This window comes from Chaetodon trifascialis, chromosome 23 (genome assembly GCF_039877785.1).
Source record: "Chaetodon trifascialis isolate fChaTrf1 chromosome 23, fChaTrf1.hap1, whole genome shotgun sequence".
Taxonomy (NCBI): Eukaryota; Metazoa; Chordata; class Actinopteri; order Chaetodontiformes; family Chaetodontidae; genus Chaetodon; species Chaetodon trifascialis.
The window spans coordinates 1272501-1298527 of record NC_092078.1 but is presented as its reverse complement, the minus strand read 5'-3'; the positions used below and the strand labels follow the sequence as shown (position 1 = coordinate 1298527).

The 26027-nt window shown below is 43.6% G+C and overlaps 2 protein-coding genes across 2 annotated transcripts; both read left to right on the top strand.

The window, feature by feature from the left end:
- The first annotated feature begins 1929 nt into the window (after nt 1-1929).
- LOC139351715 (Fc receptor-like protein 5) lies at nt 1930-15663 on the top strand. Its single transcript, XM_070993721.1, has 12 exons — nt 1930-2051; nt 2220-2264; nt 2444-2710; nt 2792-3037; nt 6497-6755; nt 10174-10205; nt 10376-10420; nt 10600-10866; nt 10948-11193; nt 11792-11920; nt 12220-12276; nt 15653-15663. Exons 1-12 carry the CDS (start codon nt 2021-2023, stop codon nt 15661-15663), a joined length of 1635 nt encoding a protein of 544 aa, XP_070849822.1. The 5' UTR covers nt 1930-2020.
- A 3913-nt stretch (nt 15664-19576) lies between these two features.
- Nucleotides 19577-23136, top strand: LOC139351428 (L-amino-acid oxidase-like). Its single transcript, XM_070993310.1, has 6 exons — nt 19577-19794; nt 20444-20556; nt 20880-21081; nt 21677-21745; nt 21952-22088; nt 22310-23136. Exons 1-6 carry the CDS (start codon nt 19588-19590, stop codon nt 23109-23111), a joined length of 1530 nt encoding a protein of 509 aa, XP_070849411.1. The 5' UTR covers nt 19577-19587; the 3' UTR covers nt 23112-23136.
- The last annotated feature ends 2891 nt before the right edge of the window (nt 23137-26027 follow it).

Here is a 26027-nt window from a genome sequence, read left to right as displayed (position 1 = left end):
ATGTCCCCAAAACTATGGAAACACAACTCTGCGTTTGTGTGTCTGTGTGTGCGTCTGTGTGTGTGTGCGCGCACACGCATATGTGACACACCCGTGGCATCACCATGATGGCGAAGAGCAGGATCAGCTCCCAGTGAAAATCAAACAAGTCGCAGTTAGGAAAGACATTCCTTTATTAGTCACAGTCACACAGAGTTGCAGGCGGGGAAACTGCACATGCCATGCATTTGTGAAATTTGTTTCTCTGCATTTAACCCATCCCGTCACGTCCTTCCTCTGGGGCTCCTCTTTGTCACCACTGTCAGGTGGTGATCTTCTTGCATGTTTTAGTGGGTTTTTTAAGGAGGATACCCCCGGTGAACACAGCGAGTACATGCAAACTCCACACAGAAATGCCCCTTTTTCCTCAAGCAGGAGGCACTAAAGGCATGGTGGAGGACACGCCCCCAGGGCCCACAGCGAGACCTCCTAGCTGTGAGCCGACAGTGTTACCACCGTACCATCGTTAACCAGTTTTACTTGAGGACAGACGTAGCCGATCATTATTATTATCATGTATAAGCATGCTAACATGCTAAGCTAAGATGAGGTACATGTTAAAAAAAAGACTGATTTGTGTACATATATTTATATTGTTAGATTTTTTTACTTACTGTTACAGTTTCTACTATTGTTATATCTTTTACTTATTTTTATATTATTTACTAATGTTATATTTTTTACTTTTCTAACAGCTTCTTTTTTAATAGATGTGTCATGCACCAACCTCACCAGAGCAAATTCCTCATATGTGTAAAATCGTACTTGGCAATAAAGCTTTTCTGATTTCTGATTCTGAACATTACACCTGCTGATCATGTGTATGTTAGTGTTATGACCCGGGTCATGTGGTTTGCAGTGTGTGTGTTTAGTTCATCTTAGTTCTCTCCTCCTCTTCAGTGAGTGTGTTGCAGGTGGAGTCCCAGGATTGGAGGGTTTAAATCTGACTGAAGCCAGCAGATTGGACGGCCAATCAGCAGAAGCTATTTAAACTCCATCTGACAGCAATCGGCCCTTCTCTCCTTTCCCACTCCAAAGACAGTGGACCAGCATTTCTGGCGGTTGTAAATTTGTTTGTGATCCAGTTGTGCGGTAGCAAGCTGTTTTTGTTTCATTCCCTTTTTTCTCTTGTTTATGAGTTAGGAGCCTAGGTTAGTTTTCTTGTTGTTTATTTGTTTTATTGATGAGGGAAGTTCAGGGCTCAAAAGAGATGTTTTGTTTGTTATTGTGGGCATAGTTTGGCTTTGCATCCAATTAAAGCTAACTTTATTTTTGGATTTAGTCTGTGCTGCTGATCTTTCTTGGGAGTGGGAAGGCGGAGGGCACACACACCATGTTATGTCTGGTCCTCCCCTAGACCAGGGACATAACAGTTAGCATTGTCATTGAGAGCATGTTAGCATGCAGACATTAGCATTTAGCTCAATGCCCTGCTGTGCTTAAGCACAGCCTCACAGACCTGCTAGCGTGACTGAGCTTTATACTGAATTAATAACTACAACTAACGATATCATGCAAAACTAATGACATTCCCATCAGCCTCACCTTTGCTTTAGTTTTAAATATCATGTGTTGGCATCGTGAGCATGTTAGCATGCAGATGTTAGCATTTAACTTGAAACCCTGCTGTGTCTCAGCACAGCCTCACAGAGCTGCTAGCATGGCTGTGGACTCTTAGTCTTGTTTAAACGTCACTGACACCAAGAAAAACTCGCTCTGGTCATTTCAGTTTATATTTTTATCTTTATTTTCACCAGAGTTCTTCACATGTGTAAATCTGCCGTGTTCTCCGGCTCCACCCTCTGATATTTAGTTTAACCACTGAGGCTATTTCTACCACAATAGCTGCTCCATCTCTGAGAAAAGGTTTTCAGTCTAAAGCACAAAATTAGATGAGCAGAAAGAAGCCACACAGGAACAGACCCCTCCTCACCTTCAGTCCACTTCAGTCTGATGTTCAGACAGTCAGCAGTGAGACAGCATGGAGGTCACAGCTCTCTGCATCAGACTGTGTGAGTACTGACTCTTTTGCTTGTGTTGTATTTTACTGCATCATTGATGAGATTGAACAGGCTGCACACTGACCTTCAGCAGTCGCTCTTGTAGCTTCAAGAACTGACAAAGCATCTAGATGTTATAAAGGAGTCTCTGAGTTCAGCTCTCATCTTTTGTCTCTCCAGTGATGAATGTGTTGTTCCTGCTGCCTGCACTCCTTCACAAAGTGGGTAAGTAGCAGTTAGCTGTTCGTTTATATTGATGTATTATTTTGAAGGATGCATTTCCTGCTGGGAAGTGTTTGTGAGTATTGATATATTCATTTGTGCTGATTTGGTTCTGTGGTGTGAATTGTATTCCAGTATTTTATATGTGATTTGAGAACAAATCTTCTGTTGCTTTGTTTCAGATTCAGTGTCTCTTCAGGTCATCCCGAACAAACTGCAGTTCTTTGAATATGAGTCTCTAACTTTCCACTGTGAGGGGTTCAGTGACTCAACTGGATTGAAAGTTGTGAATTTCAAAGGGGAAGTGCGGTCATGTAAAACTGCAAGTAAGCTGACATCAACAGGTTTGTTCTGCACCCACACAAATCTTTATCCAGAGGACAGTGGAGTGTACTGGTGTGAGGATGGAGGGGGGAAGAGAAGCAACAGCATCAAGATCACTGTCACTGGTACGTTTGCATTGAGACAACAGAAATGTCTGAATTCATCCTGAGTTTGACATGAAATAATAGCAGATGAATGCTGTTCAGCTGGTTCTGTGATCCTGGAGAGTCCAGTCCTTCCTGTGATGGAGGGAGATGTTGTGACTCTGCGCTGTAGAAACAAGACGAGTCCCTCCATCCTCACAGCTGATTTCTATAAAGATGGCCTCCTCATCAGCAGCAGCTCCACAGAATGGATGATCATCCCCAGTGTTTCCAGGTCTGATGAAGGACTCTACAAGTGCAGAATTTCTGATGGTGGAGAATCAGCACTGAGCCTGCTGACTGTCAGAGGTGAGTCCATGAAGAGTTCAACACATTAAAGTTACAGTTTGATGCTCAGCAGAAAAAGGAAGTCTGCTTGTCCTGAAGGAGGTGTAACCTCATTAATTGTACTCATCTTTTTACAGATTTGTATCTTCTTCCTCATAGAAATAGCTGCAGTAGTGGTGAGTTCTTTTATCCGCTGAATGTCTAAAACAGTCCTGTCTCCTGTAAAACATGTTTGAATGCTGTTCATTTGCTTTTCTATAAATGCTTTATTATAATGACGTGCACAATAATGTCTTATTTGTTGGGACAAGTGTTTGCTGCTGGATTGCCTTCATATATATGAGCTGAGTTTTTCCCCATCAGGAGGACGAGGAGATGATGGTTTGTGACAGCTAGCGAGACGACAGCCAAGCAGCAGACCTTTGTTTGAGCGGTGTTTGTTGCCATTGAATGTGGTCTTTCCCTGACCCTCATCAAGTGGGTTTTTATGCCTGACAAGACCTGAACGCAACACATTTTGCAGACTGAGATATAAAGAAACATTAAGCGTGAAAATCTGGAAATGTAAAGTTTAAACATGTTGGTGATTTGCCGTAATGAAGAACGCTGACGTTTATTCTGACGACGGGGTTCAAACTTTTCATCTCAATTAGAAAATTTCAAGCTGCTGCTGACGCTGAAGCAGCATAAAGTTCATGTTGCCAATCTGCAGGGAAAAATTTTAAGAAAAATCATTTAACGTTAATTCAATCTCAAGAATAACAAAAGGTTACATGTAACACATTGAGTCATCACAGCGTCTCATGACATCACAGTGGATCCCTTCTGTTGTCTTTGCAGAGCATCACAAAGAGGCTCATCCCTCGTCAGATCATCAACTCTTCATCTTCAGAACTGTTTTCCCCTTTGTGCCGATGGCTCTGCTGCTGCTGCTGCTGGCAAAACTTCACTGCGGTGAAACTCGGAGGGAAACAACGATAACTCGTGTCCACGCAGACGGAAATGTGACTGCAAATAGAAAACAACTGGGTGAACGGCAAAAAAGTGATGAGTGTGCTTAAAGCTAGTTGGGTCGCTCGGATCATGAAACAGTTAATGTCCCATCATGCTTCAGTGTCCTTTTTATTTATCTTTGCATGTTTTCTTATCAGTGTTTTTCTCATGTATATATCTAAACTTTTGGGCCATTTATAATCAATATTGTGCAAAAACCTGATCATATCGTATTGCTGTATCTGAAAAGGAAAATAAATGTGTAAATACAGTTTGTGTGATACAATGAAGCTAACTGCGTCTCTTGCTGTTCAATCATGTATTTTTCTTTAATTGATCGATGAGTTCATGTTTGTACGGGTCTAGAAGCCAACGTGTCGTGCTGTGACTGCAACAAGTCGAATGGAGACAGTCTGCAAATGGCAGCTTTGTTTCATGAGTGTCCACATTTAATAATCCACTTTGACCATAACTCTGTCAAACCCTCCACAGAGACACCACAGCGTCTCCACACCTCTATGTACAGACTCTGTTGGTGTGTGTGTGGACACACGTGTGAACCTGAAAGCATCAAGTCTCACTTTCTGCTTTTACTGTTGACAACAAAGTGAAAAACAATTTAAATTGTGTCATGAACATATTGTGTTGTAATATTTGGTTGCATAAAAAAAAGCTATGATTTGAAACATTAATACAATGTGATGAACTGTATGTAACGATACTTCAAACATTTATTACTGAAACATGCAAAATAAAGATTCTGTGTGGGGAAAAAGTTTTTCATGTAATGTGAATGATGCACTGCAGGGGGCAGAGCAGGATTCATCCACCCATTTTCTATGCTGCTTATCCCTTTTGGGGTCGCAACGGGTGGGAGGTGGGGTACACCCTGGACCGGTCGCCAGCCAATCGCAGGGCAACATATATACACAAACAACCATTCACGCTCACACTCACACCTAGGAGCAATTTAGAGTCACCAATGAACCTAATGAGCATGTTTTTGGTCTGTGGGAGGAAGCCGGAGAGAACCCACGCATGCACGGGAAGAACACGCAAACTTCACACAGAAAGGCCTGACCCGGGAATCAAACCGGCGACCTTGTTGCTGTGAGGCACGCGCACTACCTGCTGCACCACGCCCATCTGGGCGCCAATTTCTTAGATTTGACCTGGAGAGGGATGTCTCGGGATGACAGCCAAACCTTCTGACCAACCTGATACGCCGGAGCAGGGACGCGATGGCGATCCGCTATGGCCCGGTTGCGAGCACTGGTGTGCACAAGAGCTGCCGCGCCTCGCGCCAGACTCTGCGGGCTCTCCTGAGGTGCTCCTGAACCGACGGCACTGCCACGTCAGTCTCCTGAGCAGGGAACAAGGGGGGCTGGAAACCATTACTAGCCATGAACGGCGACATACCTGTGGCGGAGCGGACGAGAGAGTTATGGGCGTATTCTACCCACGACACGTGGGCAGCCCAGGACGCCGGATGACGTGAGGCGACACACCGAAGAGAACTCTCCAGATCTTGATTTGCCCGCTCCGTCTGGCCGTTGGTCTGCGGATGGTACCCCGAGGAAAGGCTGGCTGACGCCCCCAACGCCACACAGAAAGCTTTCCAGACACGGGAGCAGAACTGAGGACCTCTGTCTGACACGATATCCTGGGGGATACCGTGAAGTCTAAAAACATGCTGGATTAACAAGTTAGCAGTCTCAAGAGCTGAAGGTAACTTAGACAGCGGAACAAAATGAACTGATTTAGAGAAACGGTCCACAATGGTCAGAATCACAGTGTTACCTTGTGACGGAGGGAGGCCGGTTACAAAGTCCACAGCTATGTGTGACCAAGGGCGATGTGGAATAGGCAGAGGGCGGAGTAGGCCAGCAGGAGCTCGATGAGACGGTTTATTGCGTGCACAGACGGAGCAGGCTGCAACGAATTCCCCTGTGTCGGCCACCATGGAGGGCCACCAGAAATGCTGTTGCAGCAAGGCTAGGGTACGCCGGACACCGGGATGACATGCGATCTTAGAGTCGTGCCCCCACTGAAGGACAGCCGACCTGACCGCCACAGGAACAAAAAGCCGATCTGGTGGACAATCTGCTGGGACAGGAAGACCCTCCAGAGCATCCCGGACCACCCCCTCAATCTCCCACCGAACCGCCCCGACAACACAGGCTGCCGGCAGAATGGACTCCTCCATGGACTCTTCTGACGGAGGGGAGAACTGACGTGACAGTGCATCAGGCTTGATGTTCCTCGACCCAGGTCTGTAGGTGAGCGTGTATTGAAACCTGCTTAAAAACAGAGCCCACCGAGCCTGACGCAAGTTCAGCCGACGGGCAGAGCGGAGGTAGGCTAAGTTCTTGTGATCTGTCCAGATGACAAAAGGGTGTTCAGTACCCTCGAGCCAGTGTCTCCATTCCTGTAAGGCAAGAACAATAGCCAGCAGCTCCCGATTCCCCACATCATAATTCTTTTCAGCTGGTGACAGGCGTCGTGAAAAGAAGGCACAAGGGTGTAACTTTAGGTCCGAGGGGGAGCGCTGGGATAGGACCGCCCCGACTCCGGAGTCCGAGGCATCCACCTCAACCACGAACTGTGCTGTGGGATCAGGATGGGACAAAACTGGAGCAGAGACAAACAAGGACTTCAACTTGGCAAAAGCCACCTCTGCATCAGGCATCCATACAAATGGAACCTTCACAGAGGTGAGCTTGGTCAAAGGTGTAGCAACTCTACTGTAGTCACGGATAAATCTGCGGTAAAAATTAGCAAACCCCAGAAAACGTTGTAGTTGCTTCCTTGATGTGGGAGAGGGCCAATCGACAACTGCCTGGACCTTGGCAGAATCGCTCCTTATCTGACCCTTCTCCACCACAAAACCTAAGAAACTCACAGAGGAGGCATGAAAAACACATTTTTCGGCCTTGACATACAGCCTGTTCTCTAACAGCCGTTGCAAAATTAACCTGACATGTTGAACATGTTCGTCCTCCGAACGGGAGAAAATCAAGATGTCGTCAAGATAAACGAAGACGAACCTGTTCAACATGTCAAGCAGGACATCATTCACCAGCGCCTGAAACACCGCCGGGGCATTGGTCAGGCCGAAAGGCATAACCAAATACTCAAAATGCCCCAGCGGTGTGTTAAAAGCTGTCTTCCACTCGTCTCCCTCCTTAATCCTAACCAAGTGATAGGCATTACGGAGATCCAACTTGGAAAAAACTGCAGCCTGGTGAAGAGGAGCAAAGGCAGAGTCAATCAGTGGCAAAGGGTTCTTGTTCTTAATAGTGATTTCATTAAGTCCATGAAAATCAATGCAAGGGCGGAGAGTACCATCCTTTTTGTCCACGAAAAAGAAGCCTGCCCCTAGAGGAGAAGAAGAGGGACGAATGAGTCCTGTAGCTAAGGAGTCTGAGATGTACTTCTCCATAGCTTCTTTTTCAGGCTTGGACAGGTTATACAGTCTACTAGAAGGGAGCGGAGCTCCGGGCAACAAATCAATTCCACAGTCATAGGGACGGTGCGGGGGCAGAGATAGAGCTTTGTCCTTATTGAACACTTCACTGAGATCGTGATAAGCTGTAGGAACTGAGGTGAGATCTACTGGAGTGGGAGGTTCTGGTTCAGCGGACCTAGAGGAGGGAACTGCAGAATGGAGATAGTGAGAAAGACTCCAGTTAGTTATGGAAGATGTGGACCAGTCAATGAGTGGATTATGAAGTGCCAGCCAAGGGAGACCTAAAACTAGAGGTGAAGTTGGAGAGGAGATGACAAAAAGTGAGATGTTCTCATGGTGATTTCCAGAAAGCAGAAGAGACACAGGAATAGTACGATGCGTGACCAGGGCTAGGAGTTTGCCGTCCAAGGCAAAAACCTCCTTGGGCTCAGGCAGTGGTTCAGAGGGAATCTGATGTCGGGAAACAAAATCCAAGTCAATAAAACTGTCATCAGCTCCAGAGTCTACTAGGACCTGAAGGGCGATGGTGGTGTGAGGCAAAAAAACAGTACCTTTTAGGAGAATCCGTTTCTTGAGGGGTAGTGCAGTGGTATGGCTCACCAGAGTCCCTCCAGCGTCTGGTGAGCCTAGTCTTTTGGCTGTGAAGGGCAGTTAGCGAGGACGTGCCCAGCCAGCCCACAGTATATGCACAACCGCTCTCTCATCCGACGTTGCCGTTCGGCGGGGGTCAGCTTCATTCTCCCCACCTGCATGGGTTCCTCTGTTCCACGAGGAGAATCAGCAGGTGCGGCGATGTTGCGGGTAGGATGGAGAGCCAAGGTGTTGGGCTGCAGCGGGGTGTGAGGAGCTGGCTGCTGGAGAGGAGGAGCGGGGGGTCTCTGCCTAACTGATCTCTCCCTGCGTCTCTCTCTAAGCCTGATATATAACCTAATAGCTAGCGAAATGAGCTCGTCTAACGAAGTAGTCTCATCTCTGGCCGCTAATTCGTCCTTTAATTCTTCATTTAACCCCCGAAGAAAAATTCCCTGCAGAGCCAATTCATCCCACCCACTCTTGACAGCAAGAATACGGAAATCAATGGAAAAATCAGCTGCTGAGGCGGACCCCTGACGCAAGGCTAGCAATCTGTTTCCAGCCTCTTTTCCCCGGAGAGGATGATCGAAAACTTTGCGCATCTCCGAGGAAAATTGCTGGAAAGAGTTACAGATGGGAGAATTACCATTAGTTAGAGCCATAGCCCAAGCCGTGGCTCTCTCGGATAATAAGCTCACGGTAAAAGCTACTTTAGCTTTATCCGAATGGTAAGTGGTAGGTTGTTGCTCGAAAACTAAAGAACACTGGTGCAAAAACTGACTGCAAGACCCTGCGTTACCTGAAAACCTGACTGGAGTGGGTATGAAGGGCTCCCGGGACTGAACAAGCTGAGCAGGAGATGGAACTGGAACAGGTGCGGCACTCGAAGACGCCGAGGCATCCGCAGGTGTAGATAATGACGACAGATGAGTAGACACCAGATCCATGCGGGTCCCGAGCTGGTTAAGACTGGCGGAAAGGTTACGTAAAATGTCTCTAATATCATGCAGCGCCTGTTCATGCTGACCAACTAAAACTCCCTGGGAAGAGAGCGCCTGCCTCAATTGTTCTGAGTCTGCGGGGTCCATGGTGGCCAGATTATTCTGTTACACCAGTCACAAAGACTGGACCCCGAACGCAGACAGAGACGAAAAAAGATGTTACAAAAAGATAACAAAGTTTATTAAATCAACAGAAACAAAAAACAAAAGACTTAAGGGCAGGCCGGCTCTCTAGCAGCTCAATGAGGCAACCAAGGAACTGTGGGAAAAACGAGAAAGGAAAAAACAAAGTTAACAAAGTAACAAAGGAAATCTTATGTGCAGGGAACAAAGAAAGTCTCGAGGAATAATCTCACTAAGAGTACCAAAACAGCTAGGAAGCTCTACCGAACGTGTCGGAATAATGTGGCACTGGAGTAGTGAAACTGCCGGGTCTTTATGGAGGAGATGATGAATGAATTGGAGTCAGGTGTGCCTCATCAACTGCCAGAGAGCCAGGACCAGCCACGCCCCCTTGCCACACACCTGAACTGCAAAGAGGGGAGAAACAGAAAGAGGGAGGGAGAACAACAAAAAACAACAAACGAGAACCCAAAACACAACAGAACCTAACAAATTGAATTGAATTGAATTGAATTGAATTGAATTGAATTGAATTGAATTGAATTGAATTGAATTGAATATTATACCTGCTGATCATCTGTATATTAGCACTGGCATTGTGAGCATGTTAGCATGCAGATGTTGGCATTTAACTTGAAACCCTGCTGTGTCTCAGCACAGCCTCACAGAGCTGCTAGCATGGCTGTGGACTCTTAGTCTTGTTTAAACGTCACTGACACCAAGAAAAACTCGCTCTGGTCATTTCAGTTTATATTTTTATCTTTATTTTCACCAGAGTTCTTCACATGTGTAAATCTGCCGTGTTCTCCGGCTCCACCCTCTGATATTTAGTTAAACCACTGAGGCTATTTCTACCACGACAGCTGCTCCATCTCTGAGAAAAGGTTTTCAGTCTAAAGCACAAAATTAGATGAGCAGAAAGAAGCCACACAGGAACAGACCCCTCCTCACCTTCAGTCCACTTCAGTCTGATGTTCAGACAGTCAGCAGTGAGACAGCATGGAGGTCACAGCTCTCTGCATCAGACTGTGTGAGTACTGACTCTTTTGCTTGTGTTGTATTTTACTGCATCATTGATGAGATTGAACAGGCTGCACACTGACCTTCAGCAGTCGCTCTTGTAGCTTCAAGAACTGACAAAGCATCTAGATGTTATAAAGGAGTCTCTCTGAGTTCAGCTCTCATCTTTTGTCTCTCCAGTGATGAATGTGTTGTTCCTGCTGCCTGCACTCCTTCACAAAGTGGGTAAGTCGCAGTTAGCTGTTCGTTTATATTGATGTATTATTTTGAAGGATGCATTTCCTGCTGGGAAGTGTTTGTGAGTATTGATATATTCATTTGTGCTGATTTGGTTCTGTGGTGTGAATTGTATTCCAGTATTTTATATGTGATTTGAGAACAAATCTTCTGTTGCTTTGTTTCAGATTCAGTGTCTCTTCAGGTCATCCCGAACAAACTGCAGTTCTTTGAATATGAGTCTCTAACTTTCCACTGTGAGGGGTTCAGTGACTCAACTGGATTGAAAGTTGTGAATTTCAAAGGGGAAGTGCGGTCATGTAAAACTGCAAGTAAGCTGACATCAACAGGTTTGTCCTGCACCCAAACAAATCTTTATCCAGAGGACAGTGGAGTGTACTGGTGTGAGGATGGAGGGGGGAAGAGAAGCAACAGCATCAAGATCACTGTCACTGGTACGTTTGCATTGAGACAACAGAAATGTCTGAATTCATCCTGAGTTTGACATGAAATAATAGCAGATGAATGTTGTTCAGCTGGTTCTGTGATCCTGGAGAGTCCAGTCCTTCCTGTGATGGAGGGAGATGTTGTGACTCTGCGCTGTAGAAACAAGACGAGTCCCTCCATCCTCACAGCTGATTTCTATAAAGATGGCCTCCTCATCAGCAGCAGCTCCACAGAATGGATGATCATCCCCAGTGTTTCCAGGTCTGATGAAGGACTCTACAAGTGCAGAATTTCTGATGGTGGAGAATCAGCACTGAGCCTGCTGACTGTCAGAGGTGAGTCCATGAAGAGTTCAACACATTAAAGTTACAGTTTGATGCTCAGCAGAAAAAGGAAGTCTGCTTGTCCTGAAGGAGGTGTAACCTCATTAATTGTGCTCATCTTTTTACAGATCTGTATCTTCTTCCTCATAGAAATAGCTGCAGTAGTGGTGAGTTCTTTTATCCGCTGAATGTCTAAAACAGTCCTGTCTCCTGTAAAACATGTTTGAATGCTGTTCATTTGCTTTTCTATATGTGCTTTACTATAATGACATGCACAATAATGTCTTATTTGTTGGGAAAGTAATTTGCAACTGGACTATGTTCATTAACATTTTTTTTAAACCAGAAATTGTCAAGTACAAGACCTTGACAGAGACAGAGAAAGTTCCAAGATAAAATGTACTCATACACGTGACTGCTGCAAAGTCACTGAATGTGTTTGTTCATTCCTCTGTTAAAGTTTTACCAGATTCCCAGCATGCAAAGCTTAAATGGCTGATCTGAAGTGCATTGAACTTGTAACTATTATGTGAAAATGAAAGAGTTTGATTTCATTTCTCACAAAGTTTCCACACATTCTAACTCACAGTACTTTCCGTTGTCATTGCAGAAGCTCACAACAAGCCTGAACCTTGTGCTTCTAGCAGTCCTGCCCCATGGATCATTGTCACTGTTTTACTGGTGGTCCTGCTGTCGATGGTGGGACTGCTTCACATTGTCAAATGTCCTTGGCACAGAGGTACAGATGTGTCTCACAAGCTTACTTTGGTGTCAGAAGCGCTCGTGGCTGCTGATGTGCTGCACTGCTCCTGCAGTGGAAAAGTTCCTCTTGATAGCATCTCGACATCTTTAGTACATTTATTCAGAAAATTACTTATTTTGTGAGATCAAGGATTGAAGAAGTTGGCCAACAACAATATGATCTTACAGCAGAGATAATGAGAGCTGCTGATGTCAGGCAAAAACCAACAGAAATCATTGCTGACATGTGTTCCTGGTTTTCTACTGATGCTCTTATTTTCCTTTTGTGGACTGCAGCATGGCTCTACCTGTCCACGCTCACACCTGGATCAGGCTCAGCTGAGGTTCAAACAGGTGAGAACACAAACATGTTAATATATTACCCTGCCTTCCTTTAGGATGTTTCTATAGACAGTGCTTTCAAAAACCCAGACTACAAACTACGAGCGAAATCTTCCTGTCTGGTTAGATCACTGCTGGTTGAGTTCCATATTTGTGGTGGAAACAGGAAGACCTTTCTTATTATCCTTCTTGCACCAACATGTTAGAAATAAATCATGTGATATCTCAAGTTTGATTAGAAAAATGTATAGGAGCAGGAGCAGGTTGATGCCTTCAAGAAATGAAAGATTTTCCAATCAGCTGGAGCTTTAAATTTGAAGGGACATCTCCCAATTTCTTTAAAATTCAAATTCAAAATTCAATGATGACCTGTATGACAAAAAGAAAAAAAATTTGATTTGATTTGACGTGACATCAAGCAACAAATAAGGCAACAAAATCTGAGTTTCCGCTGATGTTAATGTGACAGATTCTCTACTCTACTGTCAAGAAAGCTAAAATCATACAGTTGTTAGGTTGCTGAATGGTATAAATGCTTAAAGTTTGTCCACAGTCTCTATTTAAATATTGTCTTTTTTTTAGTGCCAGTAGAGTCCTGCGCAGCAGACAGTGCGGCGTATGCTGTCGTAAGAAAAAGCAAGAAGACGAAAGGTACTTCATGCAGCATTGTTTACAACGTCACGTCAGGTACAGGCCAAAGCACCTCAGCCTTTCTGGAATTAATCATTTGGTTTAGAAACGCAAGTCGCAGACATTAATGCCAACAACAGAAGAAGAAAAATGTGCAGGTGTAGGTGAAGCTACATTCAAGCCACAGAAGAAAACCACAGAGAAAGCGAGGCTGGGTGGAGGTCATGACGTGGTTTATGCAGCACACCAGAGCTCTAATTTGAGAGCTATAATACATCTACAACAGAAGAACACTAGTTTTCCTTACAGACTAATCTCAAGCTTAGTTTTAGGTTTGAAAATCTTATACTTAATATATTAGACCCACAAATCAAAGCCATAACACACTCACAAGCAATATCACAAGACATGATATCCCAAATATGAGATAATTGAGGTCGGGTGGTGCCTTTGAATGGTGGAAGCTTTTCGATGAGTACATTTAATTTGAGCCAGATTAGCACAAAGATAATCTGATGCAATCAAACCGGCTTAGTGACACCCTTGATCATTACTGTAAGGTTGCCAGGCAAAGAGTGGAAACTCCAGGAAGTTTTTTAAAATTTCTTTGTGTTTCTATAAAAGCATTTGTTATTTATTACTAGTATGCATTATTTCACCAGCTTTAGAGGAGCTGGTAAGTGTATTAACTTTGGACAGAGCAAGACGAGCTGCCTACCTACGTTAAATACATTACATAATAACGTGGCGTGTAATACAAACCCCATTTGGGTAAAACCATTCCGCTAAGAACTGGAATTCTTGGCAAGAAAGTGAATTGGCCCATCTCCCAAAAGATCAAACCACTCCTAAAGGATACCCTTAAATTTAAGGGAACAAACAGATATTCCAACTCGTCTGTCATATGTTGATATATTTAGCTAACACTTTCTCTCTCTGTCAGACGATGTGCTGTCTACACCCATTTACTCCACCATTAACGAGGTTGAAACTCAACAACTGGGTGAGACATTTAAAAGTCCTATGACTGATGTCAGGTTTAACCAGCACCACCATTTTTATCCTAAAAATTAAATAAGTGTTGTAGTAAGTTCATATTTTGTTGCTCTGACATCATCCCATCTGTTGTCAAAGTAGAACCTGGACTGTCCACATCACAGTAACATGTGCTTCCTCAACAGGTACCAAAGCACCTTTAACAGCGGGCGCCCTCTATTCTACAATCCAGCCGGTAAGACTGAGGACGATACTGGCTTTTATACTGCATTCACATCACGGCATGATGGCAGAGATCGGAAAGATGCTGTATTCACAACTTCCAGGCACTTAAACCTTTGGACGACTCAAGATGATTTGTCAACACGTCATTCGTCCATGCAGAGAAATCCAACTGAAGTATTTCACAAGCTGCCTGATACCGAGCTCATACTTCATGGCTTCATGAATCGCTCGCGATATGCTAATGTCCTGCAGCTGTTTTAACACAGAGAGTCTTGAAGCAGGTTTTGTTAAAAAGCGCCAGTCTTGATAAAAAATTATTTTCAGGCCATTTTAACTTATACGCTTTCTTACTTAGATCCTTTACATTTTACATGATTTTCATTTGTTCTGTTCATCCTGTGTGTCGTCCAGGTTGCTGAGTGACTGCCGACAGGAGGAGGAGTTTTAAAAGACATCTTCACGGTTTGACTGGCCTCTCAATCAGCAACACCACGATATGAGTGAAAACAAGGAAAAAACCCAGTTACTTTGAGTATTGTAATAAGTTACATCAAGGAAAAGGTTCGCACTCATTCAGACTGATCCCTGTTTACTGTGTAACAATTGTAAACTAATTTCTGTACAAATGTGAAAGAAGAAATTTGTAACCTGTATCTCAATGAGCTGGACTGACATGATCGTACGTGGAAAGTTTAGAGCATCTATAAATGGAGCGGTGTGGTTACTCGTCATGCAGCCGTCGTCTGAGCTCTTCGGGTAATTAAAGCATCTGAGTCTATTACTTTTCGCACAGTTAAACCCGCTTGTTCCATCTGCCTCATCTGCTCGTGTCTCTGAGAGCTCAGTTCACAGGAACAGAAGTGCTGCAGCTTTTAATACGCCCGCTGTGGTCAGCCGCTGACTTCAATGGTGCAGCATCACTTTTCTCTGAAGCAGACACACTGAACTTGTGGACAACAGCGTTATAAACATGTCAACATGTTCGTGAGGTTGACGTTAAGACAAGAAATACATGTAACTGCTATTAGATTATAGAAAGGTCATGTTCTACAGATCAAAGTGGATTTCTGTGTTTGTTCTGTGATGCAAAATCTGATTATTTTCTGTGGGTCCTTGTAACAGTTGAAGTTAAATCTAAGTTGGGTAAGACGAGAGGTTTGGCCGGGCGGCAGGGTTCCTGCATTGGTTTTCTTATTCTGTCTGTCAAACTTCTCTTTAAACAAACATAGAAATTCACGTAGGTTTATCTTATGAGCACCAGCTTTAATGACTTCAGCATCATTTCTTTGTTTTGTCCATCATCTGTCATGGTAAACAGCTCTCTGTATTAAAATACCCATGAGCCTCGGCCACTGTTGAAAACACAGCATTATGGTTGCTGAGTTCATCCAAAACCGACCCACACGCTCAAAGGAAAGTCAGTGAAGCTGCAGATTGTATCCTGAGTTTGTTAAGCTGTAATCTTTAGCTTCCACCTGCTGTTAGCATTGCGCAGAACTTTAAGCTCTGTGACTGGATTGTTGACTTCTCCCCTCAGGTTCTTACTAACATCCAATTTTTTAAGAAAAGAGCCAGATATTTTCTAAAACAAGTGTTTGTTTGTGTCACTGGTGATTTAAGCTTGCAAACTATTAAAGGTTATCATGCTAGCAAGCTGGGATCATGTTCTGTTCTCACTAAACATCCGTCGCACAGTTTATTGAACAGCGTCGGCTTCCTGTCTAATAACTGTGAAAAAATGCTGTGCATGATTGGAGAGTTGATGGTCATACTGTAAAATACAACTAAAAAGCTTGTTAAAAGATCCCAAATTTGGTTCATTTTCGTATTTCAATGTAAAAACAGGCAATTGAAATGTGCTGTATGATTAAAAAACCTTCAGGATTCCAAAGACTTTTCTTTAAAACCCCAAATTGTGCTCAAAGTGGAAGCATTTCACGTTCTGGAAAGTAAAACTCACTGGAGATGCTACGCCGTCGTTTGACAAACACTGGAAATACGACACAGAGTGGATGACAAACATGTGGTCAGCTAAGAAAATCCAAGATGAACCAGAATCTGCTTCATTTCCTCCTTTCAGTTTCTTTTTACAGGCTTCCCGTGAAATGAGGTCACACTCAGCCTCGTTAATGTCGACGATGAGTTACAGGCAGACAGGTTGTTCTACATCACCTGATTCTGAGGTGTTCGGGCCAAACCACGGCTTCAAAAGGAAGAAGGAAAGAAAGAAACATAGATAAAGTGCCACTTACAGTTGAACCAGTCAGAGGAGAAAACAAATCCCAGCACGACATGAAAGAGCATGAGAGGCCACAGCTTGCCTTCATCTAACAGCAGATTCTGACTTTAAGCTCCTCAGAGGGTAAGAGTCTGTGCTCTCCCTTTAGATTCATTTTAACATTTAGAAACAAAAAAAGGCTCGACAAATGAAAAGAGAACATTTTAAACGTGTTTTTGTAAGAGTGTGTATTTGAAACAAAGTATTTTATTGAGACAAAGTCAAATATTTACAGGAATGGATTGGAGTTGGTGGAGGTGTTGACTGTGCAGTCAGCCTGTTGTAGCTGGTAGCTGACTGGTTACCATTACCACCAGGCAAGCGCAGAAGGTAAAACCAGCCCTGGCTGTTGGGTGAAACAGTATGATGTCTTATACTGTGAGGTTGAATAAGTTTTTTCATACCATTTAAACCCTCTGACCTCAGCATCTCGGGGTGTACAGGGCCGTTGTAGGCGAAGCTGCCAATCAGTGAGCAGGAAGCAGGACTCATTCAGCACAATACTGGATTCATATTTGAGTTTTGATTAACGTGATGAAACACTGTGATCTTAATGTACGATCGCTGGCCGACTTTGACCTTGAGAGGAGGTTAAAATTTGGTAATTTGCTGATGGGGGGGGGTGTCTCCCCCTCATACCCACTCAAACACAGGAGTCGATGAAGAAACCTCCAATATGCAGATAAATTAGTGTTGCATGAACAGCAAAATGCTCTGAAAGTATTTTTCCTGCTTCCTTAAAACTAACCCAGCTTAAGATACCACTGAAAACATGTGACTGTGGGAATGACAAAGGTGTGGTTAGTAAATTAAACCCAAGCTGAGTGGCTCATTCAGAATTACTTGTGGCATTTCCTCATTGCAGTTGCATTTTTGGTTCCAACAAGACAACGTCTCCTTGTTGAGTAATAGCACAGTTTTTTTTTTTTTTTCTGATCACTAGATCAGGCCAGAGCAGTTTTTCTGGATCATGTGATTGCAAGAGCTGGCAAATTACAAAACTGAAAGCAAAACGCACAGGAAGTCGAGCCCTGTGAGGTCAGACCAGTCAGGCAAGAAAAAAAAATCAAGCATGGAGGCAGAGTATAAAAGAAAAGAAAGCTATGATTCACATTCAGAAGCTGTAACTGTCGCAAACGAGGGCAACGGACCAGCAGGTCAGGTAAAACACAAGTCTTTCATGTTAAAGAGGCAGAGATGGTTGGGAGGTGCAGGTGGAGGTGGAGGAGGAGGGGGTTGGCTGGAGGCTGGTTGGCAGAGAGTCTTCCAGGTATGTCAGCTGACTGGAAAGCTGGGCAAACTGGTTGAATGGGCTGACTGGCTGGTAATCCTGAGACACAGACAGCAGGTGTCAGGCTCTGGGCCGGGAAACAGGTAAAACCGGTAAAACAAGCAAAACAGGCATGCGGTAACTTGGCAGGTAGCACGGCTGGAACCGTGTCATGTAGACAAACGGTACTGCACAACCATCTGGTGGAGAGCGACTGTCAGCGCAGGGCTCGAGAAATCGGGAGGCTTGAGCAGAAATGAGTGGACAGACAGAAGCAAAACAGAGCACTCATCCTGAAAGGACTGAAAAGACAAAGGACCCAGCCGAACAGGTGACACATGGAGGGGCCATGGTAGTCACATCAGATGATGCTTAAGCTCCTCAAAAGGTCCAAATCTGTCAGAACTATTATTAAAATCTCACTCTGAATTTATCAGCGTATGAAATCATGTTGATTTTTCCCGTCTTCTTCTTCTTTGATGAGTTCATTTACAAAACTTAGCCAATACAGGACTGGTTGAAACCAGAGTCATTGCAACAGCAGCGTCTGAACTCATTGAGTAAAAAAGATCAAACGGTGCACGGTGACCCTAACCTTACATAAGAAATATGGAAGAAGGATTTTGGTGCGTTTGTTATTGCAAAGTTTCAGCTGTGCCATCATGAAGATCAGAAACTAAACCAAACTGTCCCAGCTGAAACTTCTGTCAGGAGTTTCCAGGATTTTAACATTTTTCTGCTTTATGTTTCTGTCTGTTTCTGTTTCTCCTTCTGCCACAAAGACAAAGAGGACGAGCTTCTAGTCTGAGATGGATCCACAGACATTATGTGAGTATCAGCGCTGACGAAGTAATCGTTTATGATTCCAAAAAATAATAATAATAATCATTTTACAGACTGCTGGAGGCTCAAAGCTGCTTTGGGTTGAACTCTCTTGGAATCAGTCTTTGCTTTCAAATGTGTGCTGTCATCACTTTTTCCCTGTCTGCGGTTTTGAGTCATTGGACAGTAGTTCTGCTTTCAGCACAAGGCTTTCATGGCTGCTTTCATCACCATGTGCTATAATGACGAGAGGGAGGACTTTCATGGGCTTTCTATGAAAATGTCTCACTCACCGAGTAGAAGAAGTAAACCCGTTCGCTCTTCACTGGAGCTCAGTTTCAGAACTGAAACGTCAAGCGAAAACGTATCAGAGTGAATGTGATGGGTTTAGATTCAGTGGTAGCACTGATTTCTATTGAAGAAAGAATCATTTTTATTGAAAGTTAAGATATTATTGAAGACACTGGAAGTTTAATTTTTAGGTTTTGATATGACACAACAGTGAAAAAACTGATAATTTGGTCTTAATGACAGGAAAACAAAAACTGCATTTCACCCCTAAAAGACAAATTTCCATCCATCCATTTTCTATACCGCTTATCCCTTTCGGGGTTGCGGGGGGGCTGGGGCCTATCCCAGCTGTCAATGGACGAGAGGCGGGGTACACCCTGGACCGGTCGCCAGTCGATCGCAGGGCAACACACACACAGACAACCACTCACACTCACACCTAGGGGCAATTTTAGAGTCACCAGTGAACCTAATGAGCATGTTTTTGGTCTGTGGGAGGAAGCCGGAGAGAACCCACGCATGCACGGGAAGAACATGCAAACTTCACACAGAAAGGCCCACCCCGGGGATCAAACCGGCGACCTTGTTGCTGTGAGGCACGCTGCGCCACCGTGCAGCCCGAGACAAATTTTACAGAGCAAATAAATAACTTTCAGCCTGCAGATACAGTGTTTGTTTGAATGACGACGCTGATGGTCTTTCATTTAATATTTCATTAGAAATTGTGATTTTCGCCATTGTTTGAGTTCCCTGTTGCAGTAGCTGCTGTGTGTTTCCTCTCGGTGTGTTTGCAGTTGCTGTCGTCGTGCTGATGCTCACGTTGTACTGCAGCAACACTGCAGCTGTCAGCCTGAAGGAACATCTGGAGAACTGTCTGGAGGACAAAGACTACGAGGAGCTGCTGCAGACTGTGCAGACCGGCCTCCCTCGCATTAACTCGTCTCATCACGTCGTTATCGTCGGAGCCGGGGCAGCTGGACTGACGGCCGCCAAGTTACTGCAAGACGCAGGACACAAGGTGCAACAGGCTCATCAATTAAGTCTGTTTTAACTGAATTGTTATTGAAACAGGCTGACAGAAATGCAGCCGCCACAAATTACCACAGGCTTACGATGCGGACGCTTCATGCCAAGTCAGTTTTTCACAAAAGTCATGAAACTGTTTGATAAAATGAATGAACCAGTTTTAGGTCGATGTCATGTTTTGGGGTTTATTTCCTGTTTTATTTTGAAAGTTCAACCTTCTCCCATCATGTCGTGTTTTACTTCCTTCTTTTCCCGCCTGTGTTCTGCATTTGCGTCCAGTCCCTTGTTTCTCTGTGACAGCTGAGAAGATTCTTCTGATCAGTCTGATTCTTTGAATAAACCTCCAAGGTGTTGAGATTTCTGAGCTTTACTGAATGAGGAAATTTGTTAATGTGCATAGATAGTGGTAAAGAAGTATATTTAGCATCAAAGAAATGTTACTTAATTTAAATTATAGTTTGCATGATAACTTCTCCACTGAATACTTTTGGGCTTGCAAAAAATCTATTGATGAGTTCCAGATTTCCCACCATGACACACAAATACACCGTAAACCTCTTCATACTCCATATGTCCACAATCAAAAACGTCACTTTGAAAGGAATCAGTCAGAGTGCTAAGCACCTCATTGTTTTGACAAGGTAACCATACTAGAGGCCAGTGGTCGTGTTGGGGGACGCGTGGAGACCTACAGGAATGAAAAGGAGGGCTGGTACGCTGAGCTGGGAGCCATGAGGATCCCAAGTTTTCACCGGTGAGTGAAAATGTGCCTTGAATTTGCAGGTTTTGCTCTCAAAGGAGTGTCTGCTTTGTTACATTGCAGCAGTGTTTGAACCTTGAATTAGTCAAAAATGTTCCTCAGTGGGTAGTTAGCATGAGCAGCAATGCCTCTCTACTTAGAGAAAGACGAGCATCATCGGTTTAGCAATTAGCTTCTGTTAGCAATGGCTACATATTATCAAGTTATGTGTAGATAAGCCCAGTACAGACAGGCTTCCAGTCTACTCACTAATCTATGATTTACATGGGCAAGGGCACAAGTTAGACTCACAAGCTTATCAATTCACCTCTTCGCAGCATTGTCCGCTGGTTTGCTGAGGAACTGGGGGTCAAGCTAAATAAATTCATCATGGAGAACATCAACACCTTTTACCTGGTTCATGGGCTGCGGAAGAGGACGTACGCAGTGAAAGCAAACCCTGACATCCTGAAGTATAAACTGCCGAAGAGCGAGAGGGGGAAGTCGCCGGACCAGCTGGTACAGCAAGCTTTGCAAAAGGTACTCTATGTAAGGGGGACGTGGTCTATTCCGACACCAGTTTGAGCTAAAGGATTATGTTCTGAACAGACATTTATTTATTGTGTTGGACATTAGTTTCTCTCCTCACATTGCTGCAACTTTTCATTCCTTATAGAATTTGGGGGGCTCACAGAAGGGGCTGAACACAAAATACGATAAGATTTATTACATTAAGTTTGCAGTAAGCATGGTTTGGAGATCAAAAGATGAAGTCATGTTGTCTCATAGCTAAATTTGACAGAGTAGTTTTTAAGATGTTAAGATTACAGAACATTTATTTCAAACAACAGTTACATATGATCTAGATGTGTTAAAAACATGTATATTAAACCAGATCTAGCCTGGATTAACAGAGACATTTGGATATCTTTTGAGCTGCAATTCACCAAATGAGTGATTGAAGAGTTATTTAACTTCCTGCATTGCCCCAAGGCACCTTACTAAAGCATCAGACTCTAACTGAAATAACTCCTCTTTTAGTTAAGCTCTGGTGTTGGGTGTAGGCGGTGGACGATTGGGTGCCTGCAGAGGCACCACCGTCAATAACTCTGGATGTAAATGATCTTTTCTGTAGGTGAAAGACGAAGTGGAGGCACACGGCTGCAAAGCTGCACTACAGAAATACGACCACTATTCTGTGAAGGTAAATCATAATGTGATCTCATGAAATTCTACAAAATGAGCACTAAGCCTGAAACACAAGACGGTGTGATGTGGAAGAAAAACTGGGTGAATTATGTTCCTTCATCACAAATTGATCTAGGGTATGGAATGGCTACACTTTGAATAGAAAATTCCAAAAAAAAAAAAAAAAAACCACGTAGAAAACATCTGTGTGTTGTTTCACAGGAGTATCTGAAAAAAGAAGGTGGTCTGAGTGCAGAAGCTCTGAGGATGATCGGAGATTTACTCAATGAGCAGAGCCTCATGCACCTGGCCCTGACTGAGATGATCTACATCCAGAGCGACGTGAACGACAACACCACGTGAGACTGGTTGATTTGACACATTTCTATCCATTTATGTCCAGAGTTATATCAGGAAGATGTTACGTTATAGTTCAAAGCCAAGGAATAGTGAGGAACAGCAAAGCAAGAAGCTATAATGTGGTGATAGATGACATGCTGTAGCTGTGTTGACAACATATGATACAAAATAATTTGAGGTCAGTTCAATGAGACTAAAAATGTGTCCCTTTGTTTTGAAGGTACGATGAGGTGACTGGTGGGTCAGATCTCCTGCTCAAAGCTTTTCTCACTGTCCTCGATGTCCCCATCCTGCTCAACTCTGCAGTCAAACGCATCAGCCAATCTGACAAGGGTGTAATCGTGTCGTATCAGACAGACCACCAGTCCCCCTTGACGGACCTTCCTGCTGATGCTGTCTTGGTCACAACCACAGCCAAAGCCGCCCTCTTCATTGACTTTGATCCACCTCTCTCCATCAGAAAGATGGAGGCACTGAGGGGGGTCCACTATGAAAGTTCCACTAAAATCATCCTCACCTTCAGCGAGAAGTTCTGGGAGAAGGACGGCATCTGGGGAGGAAAGAGCATCACTGACAGGCCTTCTCGTTATATCTACTACCCCAGCCACAGTTTCCCAACCAATAAGACCATTGGTGTTCTCCTGGCCTCCTACACGTGGTCTGACGACTCCCTCCTCTTCCAGGGTGCGAGCGATGAAGACCTGAAGGAGCTGGCGCTGAGAGATTTGGCAAAGATCCACGGTGAGATCGTCTGGTCAAGCTGCACAGGGGTGGTGGTAAAGAGGTGGAGCGTAGATCCTTACAGCTTGGGCGCCTTCGCTCTCTTCACGCCCTACCAACATTTAGAGTACTCTAAGGAGCTCTTCAGAAGTGAAGGGAGGGTGCACTTTGCGGGGGAACACACAGCTTTCCCTCATGCTTGGATCGAGACATCCATGAAATCTGCAATCAGGGCTGCTACGAACATCAACAATGTGGCGCACAAAGAGTCAGCTAGAACTCAACACCACGACGAGCTCTAGCGTCTTAAATCTAACACTTTTCATGGTGATCGCAGTGCTTGCTTTAAGAATGAGGCCACCATGCTGTCACTGAGAACCATCAGTAGGACATGAACCACCAGAACTGTAAACTCTTGACCCTTTTCTGTCATAAATGATCTGTTTATGGACTTGTACCTTCAAGTGTCACACATGCCAGCATCTATAACCTTTTCAGAACTCGTTGAGTCAGGATACAAACTGTGGCAAAACATCCAATAAACATGATGTTCACAACAAATGGCTCCAATTTACAAATCTTTTATTTTGGTGCTAACTAATTATATGTAAAGCAATAGGCAGTCCATAATACAACAACACTGACAAAGTGGAAATACAGAAAGAAAGAGCAGGGAAGTGACACTGTGAACTGATCTGTAGCTTTGTATGAAAACCTGACTAAACAGCCCATTACGTTTAACAAGGAACGGTCACATTTATTCATCCAAAGTTGCAATTTGTGCTCTTGAATAAGTTCATCTGTGCTCTCATATTAGTTACTTCAGACACTCAAAAGTTGTGATCTCAGTTGGAAATTTGTACACCCTCAAATAAGATCGTTTGTACCTGAAAATTAGTAGTCTACGCTCATCAAATTCTTATTTACTGCAGAGAAATGGCTAACTGATCCTTGTCTTCTTGGTAATCTTGTGTTGCACATTCTGCAATCATGACCACTTTTGAGTGCTGTTATTTATAGACCATATACGCAAATATACAGTGAAAGTCATGATGCAACAGAAAACTTTTAATGTGGTTTTATGACATTACAGAAACACATGGACATACTAAAGATTGAGTTCTACAATCCGGTTTTATCTTTGATATCCTGCATTATGAAATTTTGCATTTGTGGACGAGTCATTCAACTAATTGTATCTGAATTATGAAATCATGCACACTGGTTATTACAAGTTACTACATTTACAAAATATTGTGCACAAGTCAATAATTTGAGAAAACATATTTGCACACGTGAAAATCAAAAGTAACTTCTTTGTGCAATAATTTTTGAGAAAAACTGTGGTGTCCAGTCTTTACTCTTTGCTTTGATGGCAGCAGAGCAGTTTTCCTGCTCTGTGGAGAAACAGCAGAGGCAAAACCAAACTGCTGGGCAGATTAAACCAGGATGCAGATATCAGCACCACACATCCATCATAGTAACCCAGCAGCCCTGAGCTTTCCACAGCAAGACAAACAAGGGACCCTATAAACCACAACCCCTGTACTCCCATTATGGCCATGATGGTGTGGAAAGCTCTCTGCTTTGATAGATCAACCCGCTCCCTGTCCCCGCCCATTCCCCCTGGCCCCGGACGAATCAGAACACAGACAGCCCGAAGGCTGCAGAAAGAGACAACAATTAAAGAGAAGGCCATTGTGCAGAAAAGTGGGTAAACGTAAAGATCGTGGTTCAGAGTTACTGCACAACTCCATCCCAAGCACAGCAGCCAAACACATACAGTGGTGATATTTCGGATCTTGACCCCACCTGACTGTTTCAGCCTCAAGTAGGTGACGGGGTGAACAACAGCCAGGTATCGCTCCACACAGGTCAGGATGTTAAAGGCCAACTGGCCAAGAACAACAACAGAGGACATAAAAAAGCCCACAGACACCACCTCTGAGAGACCAGCGTGTCTACCACAAATGAAAACTGTGTTCCCCAAAGCAGAGATTATCTCCATGGCAGCCAGGCTGCAGGTGAAGATGTCACAGTGGTTCGGTGTTGCAGCGGAGCCCTGCCGCCGCCGTCGTTGGTGACCCAGGTAGAGGACAAGGATGGAGATAGGGAGGAGGAGGAAGGTCCTGGTGATAATGTAAGCACTGGAGATGAAGACTCCAGCTCTGGAGTCAGTGCAGTGGAAAATATAATTGAAGGATGAGGAAGAGGAGTTGACTGACATGTTCCTGTGGTGTTTGTTTTATTGAGAAAAAGAGAAGAGGGAAACAAAAACAGATGAACTGAGACAATGAGACTTTACCATTCAACAACTGCAACACATTATTTTTCAGATGTCCTGTACATTTATAGTTTTTGTCTGTAGTAGCTGCAGATGTATTTGCTCTATTTTGTTATGGTGATATTCAATTTAATATTCCTTTATTAGTCACACAAGGGGAAATTCCAATTTACAGCAGCATCAATAAAGTGGATAGAGTATTGAACAAGTGCAATGTAAATTAAAAACAAGTATATATACAAAAGAGTGGGATAAAAGAATAACATCATATTGTGGTGCCAATATGCTGCTCTCTGAACAGTGCTCATTTAGGCTTCATGCAAGAAACTTTATGGAAGCCCATTCCCACTAAAAAACATAAAGAAAAGGATTAAGATGTCAAAAATAGAAATATCCATGGCAGGTCAAAATGAGGAAATCCTAGCTCTGAATGTTGCCATTTTGAGTGAAAATTATAAAACAACAAGTGAAATTCAGACTTACTAATTAACTAATTAACTAACTAATAATCTGACTTAAAAAGACCAATTTCAACCCAGTAAATTTAATTCATCAAGTGTATTTTTACTTTCATCATTAATAACTTCTCATCAGTTTGTCCACCTTCCTCGCAGACATGGGCTTCCATAAAACTGGAATATTGTTATGCAAAATCAAATAAAAACATTTTTCCTGATGTGAGCCCCATCTTGAGATCAAAGTTCCTGGAATTAACTCTTAAGAATAATTAAAATTCCAAAAAATCAAAAATTCACTATTCATGAAATGTAATTATTTTGAAGGTCGACACATGCAAGATATGCATGAAATTAATTCAAACCAAAGATGAACATGGAAAAAAATGATCGAAGTTGGTTGAGTTATAATCAAAACTGCAACCAAGTGGTCATGTTTCTATCCCCAACTTGATCAATAACCAGTTAAAAATATATCC

Excerpts from the sequence above, each read along its gene's own strand:
- LOC139351428 (XM_070993310.1), top strand. The coding sequence starts at position 19,588 with ATGCTCACGTTGTACTGCAGCAACACTGCAGCTGTCAGCCTGAAGGAA. Across the intron at positions 20,557-20,879 it reads AGGATCCCAAGTTTTCACCG|CATTGTCCGCTGGTTTGCTG; the intron begins GTGAGTGAAAAT and ends ACCTCTTCGCAG. Across the intron at positions 21,082-21,676 it reads TACAGCAAGCTTTGCAAAAG|GTGAAAGACGAAGTGGAGGC; the intron begins GTACTCTATGTA and ends TCTTTTCTGTAG.
- LOC139351715 (XM_070993721.1), top strand. The coding sequence starts at position 2,021 with ATGGAGGTCACAGCTCTCTGCATCAGACTGT. Across the intron at positions 2,052-2,219 it reads AGCTCTCTGCATCAGACTGT|TGATGAATGTGTTGTTCCTG; the intron begins GTGAGTACTGAC and ends TTGTCTCTCCAG. Across the intron at positions 6,756-10,173 it reads AAAGGTGTAGCAACTCTACT|CATGGAGGTCACAGCTCTCT; the intron begins GTAGTCACGGAT and ends GCAGTGAGACAG.